The sequence below is a fragment of the Salminus brasiliensis genome, chromosome 3, assembly GCF_030463535.1.
Source record: "Salminus brasiliensis chromosome 3, fSalBra1.hap2, whole genome shotgun sequence".
Classification (NCBI taxonomy): domain Eukaryota; kingdom Metazoa; phylum Chordata; class Actinopteri; order Characiformes; family Bryconidae; genus Salminus; species Salminus brasiliensis.
In genome coordinates, this window is record NC_132880.1 from 2940293 (window position 1) to 2956261 (window position 15969).

General features: G+C 45.4%; 1 protein-coding gene across 3 annotated transcripts in view; it reads left to right on the plus strand.

Moving 5' to 3' along the window:
- Nucleotides 1-15969, plus strand: part of kansl1b (KAT8 regulatory NSL complex subunit 1b) — a 74096-nt gene that overhangs the window by 40201 nt on the left and 17926 nt on the right. For all 3 annotated transcript variants that reach the window (XM_072675174.1, XM_072675172.1, XM_072675175.1), the window contains exon 3: nt 15004-15145. In XM_072675174.1, coding sequence (XP_072531275.1) covers nt 15004-15145 — 142 coding nt within the window. The remainder of the gene's footprint in view (nt 1-15003; nt 15146-15969) is intronic.

The window sequence follows — 15969 nt, forward strand, 5'->3', positions numbered from 1 at the left end:
GACGCAGCAATCAGGAATTTTCCTGCTGGTGGTGTAATTGGTGGCTCAACACACACACACACACACACACACACACACACACACACACACACACACACACAGAGTGCACACGCCGTTACTCAGTGATTCCTAACATAGGCCAACAAACCAGCTCCATAATGCCGTTACACCCCTGAGCTGATTGGGCCTTAAAGCCACATGTTGTTGTTGTTGTTGTTGTTGTTGTTGTTGTTGTTGTTGTTGTTTTACTGCCTCTGGTCTAATGAAGGGTCTGAGCTGTGTGGGTCTGCCTGCTTTCACTGGTCTGGAGTCAGTTAGAGGGTTTGCCTCCACACGGCTGTGGCTGTTCTCCCTTTCCTTTAGTTATCTCCAGTCTGTTCTCATTTAGCAGATGAAGGTTTACGTTTTTATTTATTTATTTATTTATTTTCATCTCTCGATCCCTTGAGGTTTGCTCTAGCCGCAGGCTGCTTGGGAGCTACCCGGTTTTGCATAAATGTGATGTTGCTGGTGTGTGAAGGTGGATGGGGAGAGCCTGTTTGAAGCTCGTAGGGGGTTATTACATGCTTTACATGCTTTCGCTTAGTCTCTGAAGCAGGGCCGCACAATAGCCGCACTTTTATCATAATACTGGTGTCTCTGTCGGCTGCAGTCTGTAAACGAGCCTCTAATCAGTTAGTGATGTGTGTGTTGTGTGCTTAAGTGGGGAATCAGGGCGTTGATGTAATCTGAAAACGGTCATTATTTTAGTCAGGAGTGACACAGGGCTTTCTTTAAGCAGGTCACGTTATTGATACGTCAGTGTGTTTCTTATGGGGCACGACTTATTGTGGTCTAAACTGGTTTAATGAGCTAAATATTATTATTATTATTATTATTATTGTTCTCTGTTTTTAGTCTGCAGAGTTTTAGATTTTAGCAGCAGTGATATGAATGTATAAAATTAATAAATAAAATATGATGTTAAATTATCAGTGGGTGGCCGAGTCTGTAGTAGGGATCTTTTTCAGATCTGATGTCCAATACCATTGCTGGATGAATTAACCTTCTTAAGGCATCAGAATAGACAAACGTTACTTTGCTAACTTTGTAAAACAAAACGTAACAAATTAACACTGATACAAAAGTACTAAATTGCTGTTTTTGTCAAAATAAATAAAATAATAAACAATTGTGCAGGCCATGACACATTGACAGTCAAAATAAAAGTCAAACTTCTTAAAATATATTAAAATAAATTAAATGTATCAGCCAAAACGAAGAAAAAAATTGCAGTAACAGTAATCAGTCTTATTTTAAGTATTTAGTGTGAACTGTAATTTAAAGTAAAATCCAGCAGCTGAATTAATAAGTAGTCCCAACACACAAGCAGTAATTAAACATTGTGAACATGTAGTTCAGTCTCGCACCAACAGATTTAAGTGAAAGGATTGGTTCCGTGGACCGGCCTAATATCCAATATCGCAGCTAATTTTGTTAATAATGGGGCCGAGATCTGATCCTTATATCGGATCGGTGCATTCCTAATCTGTAGCCTACAAATGAGCAAATAATAATGTTTAAATGTTTATAATATATATATATATATTAGGTGTGGTGTTCATACTAATATCATCAAGACAGGGTGACATGGAAAATATCAGCTGTGGTAATTTTGGCATGTAGGTAAACAGCACTAGTAGCAGCAGCAGATATTTGTTTACAGTGCTTTTCTTCAGGATCTGCTGCAGATCATCCTGTTAAACAGGACTAATTACAGTCTTGGGGTGCCCAAGCTGTGCTTAGAAAAAGCGTGTTGTATATCCTGATGATACATTTTATCACGATATGATGAAATATCGTCATATTGCCCACCTCTAGATGTTGTAGTTGAATAGGTGGTGGCTCACACCGGGTTCCCTCCTGGCACTACTTGGGCTTTACTATATCGTCAGAGAGGGTTACACCCCTCGGGATGCTTTGACCCAAGAAATGAGATGAACAGCTAGCGTCATGTCTCGCAGTGTGTGCAGGTTTAGGCTTCAGGGTTGATCAGTTGGGGGATTTGGTTGATGGTCTGATGTCTTACAACAGTACTAGTATTTAATACACATTGCGCAGCTCTGCTCTGAATGAATGACTGACTGGAGTGTCTCTTTCGTGTGTGTGTGTGTGTGTGTGTGTGTGTGTGTGTGTGTGTGTGTGTGTGTGTGTGTGTGTGTGTGTGTGTGTTTGGCATTCTGCTCACAGCCTCCTGTTTGAAGTCGTCTGCTAGTGGGTGGCTGGCACTGAGCACACCAGAAGCCTTCATGTTCACTTCTAAATGGCTGTGATTTGATATGGGAGTGATATGATGCCTGCAAGAGTATCAGCGAGCCCGTGTACGTCGTAGGCCTTTTCATATTTAGATATAGGGGTGTGTGTGATGGTGTGTTTTGTAGGTGAAAGGCTGTGTGTGTGTGTGGTCAGTATAGGAGAGGCTAATGTTGGAATAACTTTGATATTGCCCCTTTGATCAGATCTCCCATCTGCTGTCTGTTAGAAGTGCTGTCTCCCTCCAACAGCTACTGAGGACGTTGGTTGATGCATTACTGACTCCTCTGTGCTTCTGTTCCTAACGGAGAGGGACTGAAGGAGAGGGTCTGATCCAGAGGGACAGATGAGGAATTGCTGCAGTGATTTGTTAGTATGAAATGTTGCCCTCTGATGAAGAGCGTCTGTAAACTGTGTTGGGGAGCGTGGCATCACTGCCATTGCTGCTCCGGGCTCAGCTTGCTGCTAACTGCACTGTGTAACTTTAGGGAAGCAGGCTGGAGAATGCTTGTGAGTCATATTCCTGTAATATTACTGTACTCTCAGTCCGGTGAGCGCTCTGCATCTCTCAGCTCGTCCAGAAAAGCGTGTCCTTTATTGGTGGCTCAATATAATCAAGCGCGAATTACACTTCCTCACTGTAGGGGGAGCCTAGGAGCAAGAATTTTCCATATATATTTTCCATATATACTGGTATTATAATAAAAAGTACTATATTGATTTTCAATCACAGTATTGATTAGTTATGAATAGTTATATTTGTAAAGATTGCTGTCAGGCAGTGGTTCATTTAGTGTTGTGCTTAAATCCCGACCCATAGAGGGCAGTGCTGTGCTGTCTCTACTCGCTGTACTGTCTTTGGAGTATGATGGTGCGCTGGCCGTGCTCTTATATAGGCTCGTTTTGCGTTCCTGAACCAGACTGATTGTGTTATTCGATGCCCTACTTTTGTTAATTGCGCCACACATTTTTGAGGCAGGAAAACCGAACCGACAGATTGTCCCATGAATTTGCCCGGCAGAGGCCAAGGAGAGGCTGCGTGGTGTTGCCAGATAGCAAAGTGGTGCTCCTGATTTACAGGCTGTGTCGTGTGAATTAAGCTCAGCTCAATGAGTTTTGAATATTTATACCAGTGTTTAAACTCCCAGACTGACCAAACTGCTGTCTACACACACACACACACACACACACACACACACACACACACACACACGCTGTCTCTGGTCTGTCCGTCTGGGTCTGGGAGTGGTGGGGTGGGCGATATTGCATTAGTGGGACGGATGTCTGTCTCTTTCCATCTCATTTTCCTTCTTTGTATCTCTTACTCTCTCTCCTCATGTGATCAGACTGTCCCATTAGAAATGAATCCCTGGGGCAGGAGCCTCCACAGGGGACTGGGAGCAGAAGCAGAAATGTCATGGATTCACTTGGAGAATAACAGTGCGCGCGATCTGCTGGAGGATTTGCCTCTTGACATTTCTTAGACTCGGCTCGTCTCCTGTGTTTCTCAGCAAAACATTCAGAAGTGCAAATTAAAAACGAGCAGAACCGTCTTTCTTTCCGTCTCTCTCTCGTTTGCCTTTTCTGTCCTTTTTTCTGTCAGCGTTTCCTTCCCTTTCCCTCTTCCTTTCCTCTTCCACTTTCTGAGAAGTCATTTGGATTGGCATCTAAAGCTGTTGCGTCACACGTTTCTCTCTGGTTGCTTTCGTGACTCTTTTTTTATTTATTTATTTTTTGGTGATGCCTCACTGCTGTAGCTGCTGTAACTCAGCTTTCCTCCTCTTTGACGGGAGTTGTCAGAAACATCAGGCTCTCCGTATGAAGCCTGGCAGGCAGGCTCTGTAGTAGTGCAGGTGGGGTTTACGTATGAGCTTTGCGTTGCCTTTAAACTGGAGTAAAAGTGCAGCTGATTTCCTGTAAAATTCACTTTTTTTAAATGCAGTCATACAGGGACTCTCAAACATGACCATGAACCAGCGAAAGAGCCCAAGCAAGGAATCCGAATGGCTCATGAAGGCTTGTTGTAGTAATAGGAGCGTAGCTGTAGAGAAAGGCAGAGAGGGGCGTTCAGGGTGTGGGCGCAGATTTCCAGAAGAGGTCTGCTGTGTGGGGTTTTAAACAGCTACAGATGTTTTGGAGGTCAGGCTGGGAAAAGAGCTTCAACTCTTCAACACACTCCGCTCCGATTACACAAACACAGCGCTAGGGTTGCAACAGTGCAGCCACGGATGGTGCACACAGACACACACTCGCACAAAACCAGTCCAACACAATCTTCATCCTCTCCTCCGTGATACCTGAGCTCCACCAGCGAGAGAGTCGAATTGGGATGTACCCTGAAACCTCTCTCATATCTCACGTATGTGTGTACAATATATGGACAAAAGTATTGGGACGTCTACTTATTCAGTTTCTCTTCTGAAATCAAAGGTATTAAAAAGAGTTTCTCCTGCTTTTGTTGGAGTAGCTGTCTCTCTGTCTCAAAACCAGGCATTGCACCTTTTAAGCCTCCAGTGGTTCTATACAGGACCATTGCTTACATCACACAACCCCTGAATTATTTTTTTGTATTAAAATACTGTGTTGTCCTAATGCTAATATCCAGGTCTGTGGGTGCTTTGTTGTGCGCTGTGTACACACTTTCTCTCTCAGTTTGGCAGGTGATGCCCGTCTGCACTGCTAACAGAGTTTCATAAAAGCACTCTGTGACTGCCTGTTCCCAGAGCACTCAGGAAAATCAGCAGTGCAACCTTTAAAGCTGTTTATTAAACGTATGCTGGAGCGTAAACTGTGACTGTGAATCTGGACGAAGTGTGTGAGAGTGTGTGCGCACAAGCATGTCCTTCAGATGTCCTACGTCTCTCTTCCCCAGTATGTGTGTATGAAGGAGTGTCTGCCGGGGTCTATCTGAACTGACTCAGACCCTTCTGTGGAGTGAGTGAGGAGTGCTGTGATGGGTGTAGCTTCTGGCGGTTGCTAAATTTGGACCATCAGAGAGGAAAAATCAAATGTTTTAGGAAGGTGGCCGAAGTTAACATCACTTTACGTATGAAATAAGCTCAGATTCTTACGCTTCATAATTTCCCATGCTTTTAACACCTGAAGAACTGGCTGGTCACTTGCCGCCTAATATGTAAAACCCATCCCTTGACCGATGCTACTGTAGATGAAGATGATCACTGTTTGATTGGTGGAGCGCAGCAGATTCTGAGTAAAAGTGATGATGCTGAGTATGGAAGTACGTGGAGTGTTTGGACAGCAGTTTTTTTAAAGATCTGCTGCTGGGGCGTTGTTTTTCTGCATGACAAAATATCGTTAAAATCTCTTAAATATCGTAATATTTAACCGTATCGCCCAGCCCTGGTCTTCATCCGCGTCGCAGTATTGAGTCTACAGTGTGTTTTAGTGTATGGTGTGAGGTGTCTTACAATGTACAGCAATATTACCACAATACTAGTATTGTACAGTGAGACACACACACACACACACACACACACACACAGAGTGAAGAAAGGACCCTACTCAGTGTTTGTGGCTTTCTTTATTGTGGTTGAGGGTGATATGTTCGTAGACTCATGCCCCATCAGCTCTTTAGGCCTCAACTGCTCAACTGCCCTCTTTTTCTTTTGGCGGGTATGTAGGGGTGGGTGTGTGTGTGTTTTGGAAATGGTGTCATGAGTAGAGTGTGTTGAATTGGGTAGTGTGTGTTATCAGGGGCTGCAGACCCACACACCTATCATGAGGAGTTTCCCCACAACCCCTAAAAACCTCCGAACTGCTGATATGGTGCTTATTTACTGACCAGAGCCTTATCTCGCAAAGCAGTACAGTCAGGACACACACACACACACACACACACACACAGATGGTGTTAAGGTACCTCCTGTCTGCTTGCAGTTTTGTTTATGTGCACCTACATAGCAAAGCTCTCGCGCTCCCTCACCCTCACCCCCCCTCCCTTCCTTACTCTCTTGCACCCTCTCGCCCTTCTCACGCTCTTACCTCTCCCTCTCTGTCTTGCTCTTGCTCGCTCGCTCTCTCTCTCTCTCCCTCCAACCCCACTTTAATTTACTCCATGTTTACATGAACACATGTGTACACACTCCTCCTGACCACTGGTAGGGATAGTGTGTGAGTGTGTGTGAGAGACTGGACACATGTTTATTGGGTCGGTGGTCTTATGAAGCAGGGCAGTGCAGTGGAAATGTGCTGAATGGGTAAAATGTGATGGGGTGGGGGGCAGGAATGGGGCTCATAGGCTTACTCTGCGCGAGAGCGAGCGAGTAAGTGTGTGTGTGTGTGTGTGTGTGTGTGTGTGTGTGTGTGGATCGAGCATGTTACTGCTGCGGCTGCGTTGGAATGCCACACATTCATTGTAGTAAAATGGGAGTGTGTAACAGCTGCTGGATCTTCTCCTTAATGAACGCAGTGCTCTTCTCTGCGATTGCAAACAGGCTTTGTTTTTAGAGCGAGAGCAACACGCGAGAGTGGAAAACACTGACCCAGATAACGGAGAAAAAAAGAGAAGGGTAAAACAACGGGAAAGACGTTGTTCGTCTGTCCGTCCATCCGTCCGTCCTACAGTATTCACCCCCTTCAGACCATCACAGATCTTACACACTGCTTTACGGCTTCAGGTGCTGTGTATATTTCTCTGCTCTCGCGCTTCTCTTTCGCGCTGGATCAGTTAATAAGCTCTGACTGGACGCTGGAAGATCTTCTCTGACCCTCATAAAGAAACATCTCATTACTGCGTTGACTTCACATCTACGCCTCTCTCTCTCTTGCATGCGCTCTCACTCTCTCTCTCTCTCGCTGTCCTTCTTTGCTCCCCCTCTTTCTTTCCTGTTAGCCCCTCCTCCACCACCTCCCTTACCCTGTCATGTGACAGCAAGGCTCTCGCGCGTCTGTCTCCCTCCCTCCCTCCCTCATTACATCAAACCCTTTGTTCTCCAGACGCCGCCCAGATCGTGTTTGCCAGGCAGCAGAAGAACCGCTGTCTCCTCAGGCCTGTAGTCAGCTTAGGACGATTTTGCGAGCACACACTCGCTTGTGCACATACACTCGCGCACATGCACTCGCACAAAGCCCGAAGTGTTGCGGCTTATAATCACCCATTAGTGAAGGCCATATTTCTTTCTCCAGCCTGTTATCAGTATGTTCCCACCAGCTCTTCACTACAGCGTTCCCTGTAATGATCTTTTAGCCCCTTTAGAGAGAGAGTGTGTGTGTGTGTGTGTGTGTGTGTGTGTGTGTGTGTGTGTGTGTCTCCCAGCTTTGATGTGCGCAGTGATCTTCCACAAGTGATGAGTGCAGGCTTGATTTCCTGTTTTCATTTTGCTTCACTGCATTGTTTAGTCATTTCCTGTAAGAGGTGTGTGTGTGTGTGTGTGTGTGTGTGTGTCGGTCGGAGGGAGGAGCTCTGCATGCAGACACATGAAAACAGTGTGCAGTGGAGATCTTCTCAATCTTCATGAGCGTTCTTCTCAAAGATCAGCTGATTTGATGGCTGTAAATATCAGTGAAGAATCTACGAGGCCTTCAGATGGCTTCATGGTTCCTGAAATGGACTAAAGTATTGGGACACCTGCTCATTCATTGTTTTTTCTGAACTCAAGAGTATTAAAGAGTTAATCCTTCTTTTGTTGGAGTAACTGTCTCTACTGGCAATTATCTTCTGCATTGCTGTGAGGTTTTGATTGCATTCAGTTACAGGAGCGTTAGTGAGGTCAGGATTTTGGATGATCACCACACCAAAAAGTACTGGATGGACCACCAGCGTCCCAGACAACACGGTACCCTGTGTTAGCCCAGGCCTGGCTTTAGGCATGGTTCCAATAGGTGAATATTTATCTGCTTAAGAAAGTCCTATTCTATTAGCAGTACCCCTCTACAGGGAGTAGACAAGCGGTGTGTTTGTGCATGTGTCAACAGTGGGGGTTAAAATGGCTAAATGCTTTGTTATAAGGGGTGTCCACAAACATTTGGACATGTGTTGTATTTCTCCACATTTAAATAATGTGCAGAGAGCTTGTCAATTATCGTGCAGAATTGCACTGTGGAGCTCGGCGTGGTTAGCTCTGCTGTGTTCTGATACTTACTGTACTGGGCTGAGTGATGGGCTCTCGAGGGGTGTCCGGGTAGTGGTGTTAAGTCGAGTCTAATGAGGTTAAAGAAATAGAAATGCAGCACAATGGGCAGATTTCCGCACAGGCTTTAGTGGGTTTCTACGGCCATGAGCCGTGAGGTCCATATTGCCATCTAGCAGTTAAACGAGGCAGATTTTGGCTGAAAATGGGCTGATGACATTATGGAAGTGAATTATGCTGCCTTTTGTGAGTATAATGTGCTTTATGGCCCAGCCTGGCTGTTTACCTCCTAATAGCTGCTGTTCACCACTAGTAAATACAGCATGCGTACAGTGTATACAATACAGCAATTGTGATCGAATGAGTGAGGATGGTATCAGCACAGCTGTGGTAGAAACTGTGATTAGCTTCACTAAAAGACTCTCTGGCTCTTCAGAGATGCCTTTTTGCAGTTTGTCCCCACCTTCATCATTCTCCCATGAATGCAGCACTTAACCCCAGCTCACCCTGCAGTGGGTTAATGTGAAATGCTTTAGGGGAATCAAGTCTGCCACCTGTTAATCTCTCTGCAGTAGCTGAGGAGGACAGGCTGCTTCTGTGGTTTGCTCTGACTAGTGCCATTTTCCTAGCTGTGTACCTTACAGCACTGAGCATTATGGGTAAAAAAACACCACCACCATAGCATGATTTATCTTGCTACATGGAAATGTGCTGCTGGACTACTTCACTGTTCCAGAATACCTTAATACAGGAGTGTTTTGGTTCATCCCCTCCCAGAAACACTCCTCTAGATCTGGTGGGAGATCATTTGCAAGCTCTGTAGAGTTGCTCACTCTCGATGACTCCCCTCCGTCCATGTTTTGGCGTGTTTTATATTTGTAGATCGGATCCAAATCAAGAGCCGAAGCAGGAATTACATTATTATTATTATTATACATTATTGAGTTATAGTTCACTTCCCACTGACGTATTTGACGTCAGACTCGAAGATGTACGCAAAAGAAGGGGTGAGAGGAAATATGGATATAACGAAGTATCGAGATATGATGGAAGAATCTGCAGTACTGTATCGATCCTCAAGCGCGGTATTGAGACTAAAGCAGTGTTGTACTCTTCACATCCCACTGTTATGGTTGGTGAGGCTCTGAACTTTCTGAGATTGAAATATGACTAATGGGGGCATAAAGTTGAAATTTCCTACTTGAAACCCAGAAAGTCTGAAATCCCAGTTCAACTTAAAATGCAGCGTTAAATTTGTGGTAGGTGTGAGACTCTATAGCAATTACACTAACTCTCCCACAAAATCCAGCACTGGACATTTCAAAACCTCTGGGATAAAGGTGAATTAAAGTGAAGGGAAAGGTGTATGTATTTGTCACTGTGGTAGTGGAAAAACACACACACACACACACACACGTGAACTAGGGGCAGTGAGTACACTCACACACCCAGAGCGGTGGGCAGCCAACTCCAGCACCCGGGGAGCAGAGAGGGTAAAGGGCCTTGCTCAAGGGCCCAACAGTGGCAGCTTGCCGAGCCCGGGAATCGAACCCACAACCCTGTTATCAGTAGCTCAGAGCTCTAACTGCTGAGCCTCCACTGCCCCTTTTTTATCCTATGTAATTCATTAAAATTATACCCACATTTAGTCCAGATTAAAACATCAAAGCCTGGACATTTAGACAGACATTAAAGAGGTAAAAAAAATAAAAATAATAATAATAAAAACACGACTTCCAGGCCTAAAGAAAAATGCTCCTTGAGTTTACTAAACTGCGCCCAACAGAGCAGAAACCGTACATTAGGGTTTAACATGGGCCGGTCATCAAAGTGTAGTCGTTTGCAGTAGCCCTGTGTTGAACCTGAGAATAAAGGAACTGAGCCAAGGCAGGGTTCCTCTCTCCCGTCTCCAAAAAAGGAGCAGGTTTTGTTATCGTGCTACCTTGCAGTTGGAATCAAACCTCGTATCTCAAACAGCAGATTTACAGCAGAAAAACCTTCTGAACTTTCAGTGAAAGTCAATGTAAAAACCTCTTGTTCCAAGTCTTTTCGGATGTTGAGTTGGGGATGTTGTGGGGTGGTGATCATCCGACATCTTGGCCTAACTAATGATGTTGTTGCTGAATGCAGTCAAATCCTCACAGCATTGCACCTCCTCCAAAATCTGGTAGGAAGTCGTCTTCTCTGGACAGTAGAGACAGTTACTCCAACAGACGCAGGAGAAACCCTCTATCAGCCTTGATTGACTGAATGAATGAGCAGGTGTCCCAATACTTCTGTCTATGTGCTGTATTTTCTGTTTTTGCCCGTTTTCACTGCGTGGCTCCGTTTGAATCTGGCAGGTGTTCTTTACGCCATATCAGAATTTCATGATGAACCGACCAATAGAAATGCTCCGTAATGACCTGGAATAAAGTCTCTCTACATTGACGTCCATTTAAAGTTCGGAAGGTTTTTCCTCCTCATGTGAAGCTGCTGTTTTGGAGATGGGAGGTTTTAATGTGACTATGGGCTGCTTTGGTGTTGAGAGCTTTGTTTCATTGAGCAGGGCTGTGTGTGTGTGTGTGTGTGTGTGTGTGTGTGTGTGTGTGTGTGTGAGAGCGAGCAAGCTTCATAAAGAGAGAGAATGATTGTGGCCACTTCCTGCCCCCTTCCTGCTTCCTGTGAGAGCTTCCTGTTCCTGGATGAAAAGCTTGAGCCCTCAGTGCTGCTGACGTTTCTTACACGAGCTGTCTGGACCATCTGCGCTTTTTCAACATCACTGCTACACACACACACACACACACACTCAATTTTAATCAACTCTGTCTCTGAAACGCAGGAACGTTGACGTCCTCTGAATTCTCTCAGCAGATTCATTTTTGTAGTGGCTGCTGCTTTGGCAAACCTCTTTTTTAGCTATATATACACACACACACACACGTCCTGTAAGTACCTGTGTGTGTTTTTGTGTGTGTGTGTAGTGGTATGACCCACATGTGTTATATATAACTACATACAATAATAACAGAGGCTGTGTTGTACCGCTGTGTTTCTTGCTGAAGCCTTCCAGGTTAAGTGAGATGGGATAATTAAGCCCGTGTCAGCTCCCATCCAGGGTTGCAGCAGGTCTCCAAAATGATGGTTATCAAACCATGAGCATTTGCTTAATTCTGCTTCAGTAAAAACAAATGGCACCTGTTAGACATCCAGGCATGCAGGAGGAAGACTCAGGAGTCAGGATCTTTAGCGTTGGAGTTTATTCAGGTGCAGGCAGACGGTCGTACACGGGCACAGCTTCGTTAATCCAGTCCAAAGAAAGCATAACTGTCAGGGTTTGATGAGGAGGAGTTTAAGGATGGGTAAGTGGGGGATGAAGGTGAGGGTACTTATCAACATTAGGGGGCAGTGATGGTCATCATCTTAGGGGGTGATTGTATCACCTCATGGGTGAAACTTTAAAGGATCATACAAAGAAAGCCGGGGGGTGACCACTTCAGGTCGGCAGTCGAAGTCTTTCTAAAATTCCTAAAAAATAAACTGTTTATTGATTTAATGAGAGAAATTAACCGCTGAATCTGTAACAAATCATTAGTTCCTGTAAGTCGGTGTGTAATAAATATTATAGGAAGAATAGCAGGAGGAGACTAGGGCTTTGTTTTTGTCAAAGCCCTAAAAAAGGTCCTGGGAAAATGGTTTTGGAGGCTGTGTTGATCCTTTATTTCCCATGTTAATGGTTATTGATGATGGATTCAATCCTAAATGTTAAATATGAGTAACTCTGTTTTTCAGAGTTACTAAATGGCTGGTGCTATTTTCAGTGAGCATCCAGCAATGCCAGGGAAGTGTGTCTAACAGGGCTTGCTTGTCTTGGTTAGGAAAAGGTGGCGAACCAGAAAGGAGAGGCGGTGTTTATTCCTCCCATGCGAAAGGGAAAAACACCAGAGTGCTGTTGCGCATGAGGCATCCTCCCATCTCCCCATCCTGACTGGCTTCTTCAACTCCAGGACCTCAGAAAGTCGGCCTTACCTGTGTGACCCTTTTTAATGTCCGTGCCGTCTTAGTCTTGGTCTTGGTCTCGGTCTCAGTAACTGAGCAGATGAGAGTTTGCCTCCCAGCTTAAGAAGGAGAATCGTGGAGCTTTGGTGAGAAGCCTCTTCTTAAGTGAGGACTCTGTCTGGAGTTTTATATAAAACCAAGCACGTGCCGTTCAGCCGACTCCCAGATTGCACACACTCTACATGCTCTTCTGCTCTTGTGCACACGCTGCCCCTCGTGGCCTGCGGAGTGTACTGCGGCTCCCCTCTGAGCCTGTATGGAAAATATCTGATGTGGAAGAAATGGCAGCTCAGGGAAGAGACGGGAAAGAGGGTTTTTATTTTTTTTGAGAATTTTTTTTTGCCCAAGAATTCCAGCGTACAGGAAGAGGGACAGGGTGTGTGTGTGTGTGTGTGTGTGTGTGTGTGTGTGTGTGTGTTTGACCTCCATTTTCTACTTTACTCTTTATATTAAAACAGTGACGACCACAGGTCATGACTAATCAGCGCAATGTGACCGACAATGCTAACTGGATACCATTCACTTTCATTCACTGTTAGCCACATTAGCATTTCTGACCGAGCTGTTGCTTCAGTCAGTGATGTATTAAGTCATCATGACTCTGCAGTAATTGTGTGTGTGTGTGTGTGTGTGTGTGTGTGTGTGTGTGTGTGTGTGTGTGTGTGTGTGGAGGAAACACAGTGGCTTTTTCTCTCTCTCACTCACACACACACACACACACACACACACACACACACACGCTCTCACTCCCTCTCACTTGTTCCTCACTATAAATGCTCGTCTCTAAGTTCTTCTGCTGTGTATGAAGCTTAACCCGTGTGTGTGTGTGTGTGTGTGTGTGTGAGAGATACAGATGAAGTCTTTGTTCTCTGTTTTGTCGTCCCAGTGAGAAAGCATGGTCGTAACAGAACAGTAACATTCTCTCTCTCTCTCTCTCTCTCTCTCTCTCTCTCTCTCTCTCTCTCTCTCTCTCTCTCTCTCTCTCTCTCTCACACATTCACACTCTCTCGCTCAGGCTGTCTTGCAGTCTTTCTAGCCCTCTGCTAATCTCGTGCTCTCTCCCTTATTTGCGTGTATTGCAGTTAGGGCTGTTCTGATATGGGAGTTGTGGGTCGATGTCGGTATGATTATTTTTTAATATATTTTCCGAATGTCTGACGATATCGATATATTCTAAAATGTAGAAATTGGGACTGATGTATGTAATTATAGGACTGATTTTCTGTCAGCACCCATAGAAATACTCCTCTAGGCCTCTCATATCGGTCAGCACACGTGTCCCAAGCAGCAGGCGACCATCGCTGCGGCACGCGGGGTGCAGAGGGTTAAGGGCCGAGCGGTGGCAGCTTGCCGAGCCAGAGTATCGAACCTACAACCCGGTCATCAATAGCCTGGTGCTCTAACCGCTGAGCCACCGCTGTATAGAACGCTGTGATTGGTTGATTGCTCGTTTGTCTGCTGTGTGGTCAGTGATTTAATGATGAAGAAGCTGTACGTTCTGACGCACGATGAGAACGATGGTTTGGTTCGTTTCCAGAGCCGGAGTATGTGTGTGAGCTCATTCTGTGGCCTTTTTTTACATGTGTATATATATATATGTGTGTGTGTGTGTGTGTGTGTGTGTGTGTGTGTGTAAGAGAGAGAGAGCGCGAGAGAGAGATGTGAGTGTGATTTGCTTGGTTTGGAGCTTGCTTGGTTTGACCTGGCTGTATTGATCCACACCGAGCGAGAGGAGAGAGGGAGAGAGTTTTGTAAGGGAAACACTCTTTGAAGCCCTGTAGTGCCCATCTGAGTGGGTCTCCAGCTGAAAGGTGTGTGTGTGTGTGTGTGTGAGTGTGCGTGGTAATCTTCATCTAGGAAGGAGGAGGGGGGGTGTTACGTAAGGGGGTGAGTTTGTTCTGTTTAGGCTTTTCCTGTTTGTGTAAGTTTAGGGTTTTTTTCCTTCTATTTTTTGGGGATTTTTTGTCCTTTTACACATCAGGAAGTTCTCCGTCTCTCTTCATTTTATTTCTTCAGGGGCATTTTCCTTTTGCTCTCTCTCTCTCTCTCTCTCTCTCTCTCTCTCTCTCTCTCTCTCTTCTGTCTAATCCTCTTGTCTCTTTCTCAGTCTTGCTTTTGCTCAGACTCTCTCTCTCCCGCTCTCTCTCTCTCTCCCTCCCTCTTTTGTCTCTTACTTACAATCTCTCTCTCTGTGAGGGAAAGCCTGAGTCATGGTGGCGGCGGCAGCAGGAGCAGTATGGTTTGGTGTGGAGTGATGAGGTCACTCCTCTGCCTGTTTACCGCTCCTCTCTGCTCTTTTGCAATCGTTCCTCCACACCGCCGACTCCGACCCCACCAGACCTGCTGTACTCACGCCTGAGCGCTCTGGTCCAGATTAGGGTAGACCGTGCTGGAATATTCCTCTGAAGGATGTTCAGTGGGGTAAAGAGAGCTGCCTGTTGTGAGGTGACGGGTCGTGGTCGTGGGTGGACGAGATTTAGACGTTTTTATAATCCAGTGTCTGAATATTTGTAATAACTTTTGGTCGATACTCTGACTCACAGTCACTTAACCCCTCTCTCCCTCTCTCTTTCTCTTTCTTTAGCTGGAGGAGGGCTGAGGGCCGTTATGCCGTGGATCGAGCCTCCATCATCAGTCACTGGAACTGGCTTCAGGCCCACGTTTCCGACCTGGAGTATCGAATCCGCCAGCAAACCGACATCTACCGTCAGATCCGAGCTAACAAGGTCTGAGACACACACACACACACACTGTTTAATGCTTAAAGTGTTTCTTTTATTCATATACAAGCATGCATGTGTCACTCTCTGTTCCTCGCACACACACACACACTGCTCTCAGCGCTTTACACACCCTAAAGTGAGATTTCACACCTCCACTGGAGAGTGGATGTCTGTCCGCTCTCTTCAGTAGAGAAATGCAGTCCTGCTCTGTCTCAGCATTCATGCTTCTGCAGCTCTGTGTGGTCGATGTTGCGGACTGGCTTTCAGCCACTTCATAACACGGAAACGAACGAGGCGTGATGTGGAGGTTGCAGCAGACACTGTCTGTAGGAGTTAAGGAACGGATGCTGGGTTGACCACACTGCAGAGCCATGCTGGACGCTAGTGCTGTTCATTTTCATCCACTAACTCTGATGTATTGGACGTAAACATACCTAAAGTCAACTGAAGTGGACTTCATGAAGCAGTTTAACTTGAGGCAAAGGTCAAATTATATTGCAAAGTATTGTGGCTTAAAAACAAACATACACTATATGGACAAATATATTGGGACGCCTGCTCATTCATTGTTTCTTCCAAAATCAAGAACGTTTCAAAGAGCTCATCATGCTTTTGTTGGAGTAACTTTCTCTACTGTCCATGATGGAAGGCTTTCTACTAGATTTTGGAGGAGCTTTGAGTGCATTTAGCAGCAAGAGCGTTAGTGAGGTCAAGATATTGGGCGATCACTATCCCACCCCATTCCCAACTCATGATAAGTATTGAATGGAGTAGCATCCATTACCCCGAAAACACTGTTCCACTGCCCCACTGCTCAATGCTGGCAG